Source organism: Lolium rigidum, chromosome 3 (genome assembly GCF_022539505.1).
Source record: "Lolium rigidum isolate FL_2022 chromosome 3, APGP_CSIRO_Lrig_0.1, whole genome shotgun sequence".
Classification (NCBI taxonomy): Eukaryota; Viridiplantae; Streptophyta; class Magnoliopsida; order Poales; family Poaceae; genus Lolium; species Lolium rigidum.
In genome coordinates this window covers 30,121,597-30,130,474 of record NC_061510.1, presented here as the reverse complement: position 1 = coordinate 30,130,474, position 8,878 = coordinate 30,121,597, and the positions used below count along the sequence as shown (strand labels likewise).

Here is an 8,878-nt window from a genome sequence, read left to right as displayed (position 1 = left end):
ACACATGTTTGACACACAACTCTCTGTGTGTTAGACGATGTATAACAAACACCTTATATAAGTACTTGAAGTGTGACTAATGCCCTCCACAATCGGCCTTATGCAGTCAGCTGGCGAGACCTATCGAGCGATAATCATTCAAAATATCGGTAGCGTCACATGTAGCTGCTAATACATGATCGCAATCCATCTTCAGTATAACTAGCAACTGCATTGTCACATGTAGCTGCTAATACATGGTTGGAACCCCTACACACAAACACCACACTTCATTCTCAAGCCCGCTCAGCAAAATGACCTGCATGGCAAAAAAAAAGAAGTGAATGCCATGTTTCATACTTGGGCGAGCGACCGCAAACATCGGTAGGCAAGATTGTCATCGATATTATACAATAGACGAGCGCACATATAGTTGATGCCAATAAGAAAACACAACATTATCTACATATTTGAGGTAAGGTTTAAGTAAACACATGAGTATATGACCCAATGCATATAATGAAAAAGAAAAAAAGAAGTAGTAGTAGGAGCAATAACGCCAGCTGGCGCTCCGTTAATGGGCAGCTGCCATGTGGGGTCTGGGCACCGGGTCCGATATTCCCGCGATCGCATTGGCCCCAGTTGTTTTGGCCCCGGCTCCAAGAAAGAAAAACATCCGGCTCCGGGCTCAGGCTCAGCTCCACCATTTCCGGCGGCGGCTGCCTCGATCCGACCCATCTCCTCTCTCGGCCGCAACCCTACCGCGGGGAAGCCCACTCGCGCCGCGCCTGCCCACCACGCGTCTCCCCTCCCAACTTTCACGGCGGCCTATATAACGCCCGCCTACCCCGCCCCCGCTCTGACCATTCCCCCTCCTCTCCCCCGCCCTCCGATCCGCCATGCCTCCCCTCACCACCTCCCTCCTCTCCCGCTCCGCCGCGGGGCCCCGGGCCACCGCCGCCGCCGCCGCCGCGATCTCCAAGCCCGCCGCCGTCGCGGAGGCCGCCTCGTCCCCGTCCCCGTCCCCGTCCGCGCCCGCTCACCCTCTCCCCGCCCGCGCCCGGGCCGCGTCGCCCTTCGCGTCCGGCCTCGCGGGCCGCCTCTTCGGCGGCCGCCGCGCCGCCGCCCGCTCCTCGTCCTCCGCCACCGCCATCTTCGAGCGCCGATTCGCCTCCGCGGGTAACCTCCTATTAACGCTATCCTGCTCGAATCATCGCATCGTGTTTTGGCCTCTCCCCTCTAACGGGTCCTCTGTTTGCTTGTTCCTTCGGCAGCGACGAAGAACTCCTACGATGAAATCCTCACCAGCCTCGCCAAGCCGGGAGGCGGAGCGGCCTTCGGCAAGTACTACAGCCTACCGGCGCTCGCCGATCCGCGGATTGGTAAGTTACTTTCCCACTTCTCCGTGGCCTCTGTTTTTTTGACCATGAACGTGGCCCTGTTTTCTATGGTTTGATTCTTAGTTTCTGCCTCAGAATCTAGCAGGGCCCAGGGCGGCGCTCTGATCTCTCTCAGTCTGTTTATCACTTACGATTTGTAGCAGATTAATTGTTCCGTTCATATACGGAGATGCATAATAGGCTCCGATCTGCTCCTGAGTTCGATTGTGTGTAATGCTGGTCAAATTTGGATGCTAGACGTCTAAAATTGTGAATTCTGATGATGGAATTGGTCCCTTGATATGCCGCGTTTTCTAATATTTATTTTGTGTGTTTATTAAATCTGCCTATACTGCTCAATTACGTGAACGATCAAGTTCTCACCCATCACTTGTTTTTATCAGATCGTCTCCCATACTCCATCAGGATCCTTCTCGAGTCAGCAATCAGGAACTGCGACGACTTCCAGGTCACGGGGAAGGACGTTGAGAAGATCCTCGACTGGGAGAACAACTCCACCAAGCAGGTCGAAATCCCCTTCAAGCCAGCCCGTGTCCTCCTCCAGGTATATTGATCCCTGCCACCGCCTCCACTTATTTGCTTCATGATGCCCAGCTGCGGTGGAAGGAATAAAGGTGACTAGTATGATAGAGATTCGAGTCATTAGCTTTTGGTGGCAGGACTATTGGAAATGGAGGTCCCGCTTTCCTATCCTTTCGAGAAAGTGGAGGCCCCTGATCCCCATGTAGTGTGGCCATTTTATTTTATGTTGTGCGATTGCTGCTGTCTCTCTACTTGTTTAAAAATAGTTATATTCCCCAGCCCCCGGTGGGTACTAATAGGTTTCCTTATAAAATTAGCTGCATCGTCATCGCCTATTGCTGTTCCAGTGTCAATTTTAAAAGTCAACACTTCCTATTTTAGTCTTGCAAGTGGTAGCGTGAGCTGGATATATTGCTTATTTTATTCCAATGTTACGAATTCTGATGCGATGTTTGATGATGGGAATCTTTGTTCTGCTTTCTAAAATATTCAGTTTATTTAGTTTCGCCAATTTTCTTTTTATACAGGATTTCACTGGCGTCCCAGCAGTTGTTGATCTTGCTTGTATGAGGGATGCTATGAGCAAACTTGGCAGTGACCCCAACAAAATTAATCCTCTGGTGAGTTTACAGACCAGTAGTTACATTAACTATGTTCTTTGTCTTTGTAACTTCTCGGCAATATATTTGACATGCGCCTTTGATGGTACTGTGCTGGTAGCATGCCACATTTGATTACAAAAAATATATAATTAACTGAAGGAGCTTTTGGTTGATAAAATAACTAAGTTAACTAGCTTGACTATAGCTGTTGAATGAACTGATAATTTCTGTTTGCTAATATGCTTTTTATGTTTTGCAAGTGTCAGTATTCTGGATTTCTGATGGCATCGTGTGTGCCCTAGTTTATTGTTATCACAACTAACAACCTATTGTCTCTTCTTATTTAATCATTTAATTTAACTAACAGTAAGGTGGAAAATGTGATTATGTTTTAATTCTGAGCTGGCATGCTTCTACTGAGCACTGACTATTCATTATTGATGGTTTTTATGCCTTTGTGTCTTGCTAGTCTTAAATCTTGTGGTTAGTACAATATATGGTATCTATTCTAGTTAGTGTTTGATGGTATGTATGTTTGTAACTTCTTAATCCTAGTATCTCAATATCCTCTAATTGATTAGAGGGGAGCCCTCAAAAGGTAATCCGTATAATCCTAGTGTTTGATGGTATTAATGCAGTCTACTACTGCTCCTTTTGTCAACTGATGTACTGTGCTGGTAGCATGCCACATTTGATTGCAAAAAATATATAATTAAGTGAAGGAGCTTTTGGTTGATAAAATTGATAACTAAGTTAACTAGCTTGACTATAGCTGTTGAATGAACTGATAATTTCTGTTTGCTAATATGCTTTTTATGTTTTGCAAGTGTCATTATTCTGGATTTCTGATGGCATCGTGTGTGCCCTAGTTTATTGTTATCACAACTAACAACCTATTGTCTCATCTTATTTAATCATTTATTTAATTTAACTAACAGTAAGGTGGAAAATGTGATTATGTTTTAGTTCTGAGCTGGCATGCTTCTACTGAACACTGACTGTTCATTATTGATGGTTTTTATGCCTTTGTGTCTTGCTAGTCTTAAATCTTGTGGTTAGCCCTTTTGTCTATCATCCCATTCCAGTTAGTCCAATATATGGTATCTATTCTAGTTAGTGTTTTATGGTATGTATGTTTGTAACTTCTTAATCCTAGCATCTCAATATCCTCTAATTGATTAGAGGGGAGCCCTCAAAAGGTATCCATATAAACTTTTCCCCTCAGAATGGGCGCTAATGAAGTCTACTACTGCTCCTTTTGTCAACTGATCCTCAGAGGGTAGCTTAGCAATTGCAGTTTAATGCTTGTATCTTGTGCTGTTTCTGATATATTGCTGGATATATATTTTTTCAGGTACCTGTAGACCTTGTTATTGACCATTCAGTACAAGTTGATGTTGCAAGATCGGAAAATGCTGTTCAGGCAAATATGGAGCTTGAGTTCAGCCGTAACAAGGAGCGGTTTGGGTTTTTGAAATGGGGTTCGACTGCATTCAATAACATGCTTGTTGTTCCACCTGGATCTGGAATTGTCCACCAGGTATTGCAACGAACCAATTCTGCTTTTCTTTTCAAATATTCCTGCGAATTATTTCCACTAGCAAACAATAATGACAATTCCATTTTAGGTGAATCTTGAATATCTGGCCAGGGTCGTGTTTAACAATGGTGGGATCCTTTACCCTGATAGTGTTGTTGGCACTGATTCTCACACAACTATGATAGATGGTCTTGGTGTTGCTGGATGGGGAGTTGGTGGTATAGAGGCAGAAGCAACTATGCTTGGCCAGGTGAAATTAATATCTGTTGCTAACAAGTTCCAGATAAGATGAATACAACCTTTTATGCCAATTATCTGAATTGAGTGTGATTTGTTCTGCAGCCAATGAGCATGGTCTTGCCAGCAGTTGTTGGTTTCAAGTTATCAGGGAAGCTGAGGAATGGAGTTACAGCCACAGACTTGGTTCTAACAGTAACTCAAATGCTTAGGAAACATGGTGTCGTTGGGAAGTTTGTTGAATTTTATGGTACCCCTCATGCCATTGTTTTTATATCTTGGCCACTTCCTTTTTAGGAGCTTCTCTGATCTTACATATACACAATTCCAGGAGGAGGTATGGGTGAATTATCACTGGCGGATAGGGCTACTATTGCAAACATGTCACCAGAATATGGTGCAACTATGGGTTTCTTCCCGGTTGATGCGAAGACATTGGAGTACTTGAAGCTAACTGGCAGAAGCGATGAAACTGTATGTTATATGCTGTGACTGTTTGATTTGCATCTTAACTACACACACATCTTAACTCTTTTTCTGGCGGTTGCATTCTTTAGGTGGCCATGATAGAGTCTTACCTGCGCGCCAATAATATGTTTGTCGACTACAGCCAGGTGATTTCATACTTTATCTGAGATAATTTTTTGGTTATATGTTAGTATTATTTATTTACTTATATGATACTGATACTTCTGCCTTGGTGTAGGTTCAAGCTGATAGAGTGTACTCATCTTATTTGGAACTTGACTTGGATGAGGTGGAACCATGTCTGTCTGGACCAAAACGGTAATGTACCTGGGTAACTCTTATCCTTGGCGTGCGCTTGGCCTCATTCATGACTAAACTAACGGTATACTCAACAGGCCTCATGATAGAGTGACGTTGAAGAATATGAAGTCAGATTGGCTCTCTTGCCTAGACAATGATGTAGGATTCAAGGTAAGAATTGGCTCTGTATATTACGGAAATACTCCGCCATTGTGATTCTTGTGCTATGTGCCTCCATCCTGGTGTTTATTGATAAGATGAAACTCCCGTTTAGGTTAAATCATTCTTGGACGCCCTATGAAACTACTATGTTGATTAGACGACTGGAATTCAATACATCTATAATATTGTACAAAATACATAGGCGAACATTTATACCTGCTAATTTCCTGGACTTCATTTCCCCTTATCCTTCTTCTATGCTCACCACCCAGTTTTTTTTGCAGGGTTTTGCTGTCCCAAAGGAATCACAGGGTAAAGTTGCTGAGTTTTCCTTCAAGGGGACGCCAGCAAAAATTAAGCACGGAGATGTTGTAATTGCGGCTATCACCAGTTGCACCAACACATCAAATCCTAATGTTATGCTGGGAGCTGCTTTGGTTGCCAAAAAGGCTTGTGATCTTGGCCTTGAGGTTTGTCCCTTGACTTTTGTCTTCAACTTTATGATTTCTGCTTAGACATAATGTCCTTAGTCATTTTTCCTTTAACATATGCTATTGCAAAACATAAAAGGAACTCCATAATGTTTGTAGTACTTCCTCTGATCCAAAATAAGTGTCGGTGACTTAGTACAAACTTTATACTATATTAGAACAAAATCCCTGTCATTTATTATGGATTGTAGGGGAGTAGTTTATAACTTTATAACTTCATGTGCAACATGGGTCCTATATTAAAATAAGATAATTTTCATGAATAAAGTTTAATGCAGCCTTTTTACAAGTGAAGAGGAAGATTTAATGTAAACCCTCTGTCCCGAATTAGATGTCACAGGTTTGTCTAGATTCACATGTATCTATACACTAAAATGCGTCTAGATACATGCGTATCTCAACAAATCTGCAACAAGTAATTCGGGACAGAGGGAGTACTATTTTCTGTGCTGATGTTCTGATAATTTCTGTAGTCCACTGTCTGTAATTTAACATTACTGGTGTTAATTAGGTGAAACCTTGGATTAAGACAAGCCTTGCGCCAGGTTCTGGTGTTGTGAAGAAGTACTTGGACAAGAGGTGACTCTTGGTTCTCCAGATTCCAAGTTTCCTTTTGTTTTGGAGCCTTGGTTTTTAAAAAAATTCTATATTTTCCTATGCAGTGGTCTGCAGAAATATCTAAACCAGCTTGGCTTCAATATTGTTGGCTATGGTTGTACAACCTGCATAGGAAACTCTGGAGATCTTGATGAATCTGTAGCTGCTGCGATTTCTGAAAATGGTGAGATTGGCATGCTGGATGTGAAAGGCTTGCAATGTTGTGAAAACGTTGTATTTTACTCATGTTTTTTCTTTCAGATGTTGTCGCTGCTGCTGTGTTGTCTGGAAACAGGAATTTTGAAGGACGTGTACATGCATTGACCCGAGCAAATTATCTTGCTTCTCCTCCATTAGTTGTGGCCTATGCCCTCGCTGGCACGGTAAGTGAACATGCATTTCCCAAGTTTTAAACATCTGTATAGTATTTCAAACTTAACTGTTGAAGCACCAGAACAAATCAGGACTGTGATCATTTATGTAATGCTACTACTTGGATTATAATTTGTTAGTGCAGTTCGAATTTCTGCCTAATTATTCTTTGGTTTTCTTTGCTAAACCATGGAACTACTGGAGTGAATCAAGAATGTATTGTTTATGTAAATGCTATTATTATGACTGAACAATACAGTTCATGAGTACGAGGAGGGTCCAGACTACCAAGCTAACTAGTTTAAAATTCTCCGAGTTTTTCTTCTGATTTTCTTTGCTAAACTGTGGAGTGTGCTGCAGGTTAATATTGATTTTGAGAAAGAACCAATTGGCATCTCAAAAGATGGGAAAGAGGTTTACTTCAGGGATATTTGGCCTACAACTGATGAGATTTCTGAGGTTGGTACTGCAGCTATCAATTTATTTTTCATATTTATCTCCTTTCGTTCTTCAAGAACATTTTTGATTTGGGATATTCCTCATAAATAAGCTATTAATTCTTGTAGGTTGTGAAGTCAAGCGTACTCCCAGACATGTTCAAGGGCACATATGAGTCAATCACCAAGGGAAATCCAATGTGGAATGAGCTGCCAGTATCAGCAAGCACTCTCTACCCATGGGATCCAACTTCAACATACATCCACGAGCCTCCTTATTTCAAGGATATGACAATGACCCCTCCTGGGGCACGGCCTGTGAAAGATGCGTATTGTCTTCTCAATTTTGGTGACAGTATCACAACTGATCACATATCCCCTGCTGGAAGCATCCACCCAGACAGCCCAGCTGCCAAATTCTTGAAGGAGCGCAATGTTGAAAGGAAGGACTTCAACTCATATGGCAGTCGAAGAGGGAACGATGAGATCATGGCCAGGGGAACTTTTGCCAACATTCGTCTTGTGAACAAGTTCTTGAAGGGAGAGGTTGGGGCGAAAACCATCCATGTTCCATCAGGGGAGAAGCTTGCTGTATTTGATGCTGCTATGGTAATATACTAAAACTTAATTGAATCTAAAGTTTGCTTTTTAGTGATGCAACATATAAGTCTGCATAACGAGCGCTCAAATTTCTCATTGAATGAATTTCATCGTTTATATTCTTGTGTTTTTTGACAGAAATACAAGAATGAAGGACATGACACTATTATCCTGGCTGGTGCCGAGTATGGCAGTGGCAGCTCTAGGGATTGGGCTGCAAAGGGGCCAATGCTGCAGGTAACAATGCTTCCCCATGACCCCATGACCTCTTCACCTTATGTATGATATGCCACAAACTGCCACTAACATGTGCCCTTTCACTTGGTGTCTGCAGGGAGTAAAGGCCGTGATAGCCAAGAGTTTTGAAAGGATTCACCGTAGCAATCTTGCTGGAATGGGCATCGTCCCTCTATGCTTCAAGGCTGGGGAGGACGCTGACAGTCTTGGCTTAACTGGGCATGAACGCTACTCCATCCAGCTTCCGACTGATGTGAAGGAGATCAAGCCTGGCCAAGATGTCACTGTCACAACCGATGATGGAAAGTCGTTCACGTGCACACTCCGCTTTGACACTGAGGTACATAGAGTATTTCCTGAGCATCTTTCTAGGCAAATGTTGCTGATCATCTGTAGTGATTTCTGATAGTGCATTTTCTCATTGCTCTTCAGGTGGAGATCGCATACTACACCCATGGCGGTATTCTACCATATGTCATCAGAAAGATTGCCGCCGAGCAATAGTGTGTTCCTGAGATGAATGCGATGAGGCAAATTGTAATTGTTGTAAACAGTTTCTTTAGCAAGTCATGTTTGAGGAATACCCCCTCAAATAACATCTGAGATATCTGCAGAGAACTCAGAAATTTTGAGCGTGTAACAACGTTAGATGATCATCGCCCAGTTTTCTTTTCAAGGCACGATGTTAATAATATGCTTCACAATTGATGAGATGCTTTTGCATATTGTAAGTATTCGTACCTAGAACACACTGGAAAGTGGAATCAGGTGAATTAAAATCTACGAATTTTTAATGCAAGTCTTCATTGCATTACATCTCTATACTCATGTATCTGGTTGAAGAACATGAGTTGGATTAGCATGACAGCTAGTCTCAATGTATGCCACCATACATGTTTATCTTCCAATAAAATGTACTTACCCCGTTCCTAAA

The 8,878-nt window shown here is 42.6% G+C and overlaps 1 protein-coding gene across 1 annotated transcript; it reads left to right on the top strand.

The window, feature by feature from the left end:
- The first annotated feature begins 871 nt into the window (after window positions 1-871).
- LOC124701365 (putative aconitate hydratase, cytoplasmic) lies at window positions 872-8,655 on the top strand. The gene is made up of 20 exons (XM_047233420.1): window positions 872-1,158; window positions 1,254-1,361; window positions 1,763-1,923; window positions 2,429-2,521; window positions 3,858-4,043; window positions 4,132-4,293; window positions 4,386-4,530; window positions 4,612-4,754; window positions 4,838-4,894; window positions 4,987-5,066; window positions 5,144-5,219; window positions 5,495-5,680; window positions 6,213-6,280; window positions 6,364-6,482; window positions 6,560-6,681; window positions 7,031-7,129; window positions 7,237-7,716; window positions 7,846-7,944; window positions 8,042-8,284; window positions 8,377-8,655. Exons 1-20 carry the CDS (start codon window positions 879-881, stop codon window positions 8,446-8,448), a joined length of 2,979 nt encoding a protein of 992 aa, XP_047089376.1. The 5' UTR covers window positions 872-878; the 3' UTR covers window positions 8,449-8,655.
- Window positions 8,656-8,878: the final 223 nt, after the last annotated feature.

Bases quoted from the DNA above. Each gene is read 5' to 3' on its own strand.
- LOC124701365 (XM_047233420.1), top strand. From the start codon at position 879: ATGCCTCCCCTCACCACCTCCCTCCTCTCCCGCTCCGCCGCGGGGCCC. The intron at 2,522-3,857 runs GTGAGTTTACAG...ATATTTTTTCAG, and splicing joins CCAACAAAATTAATCCTCTG to GTACCTGTAGACCTTGTTAT. The intron at 6,281-6,363 runs GTGACTCTTGGT...TTTCCTATGCAG, and splicing joins AAGAAGTACTTGGACAAGAG to TGGTCTGCAGAAATATCTAA.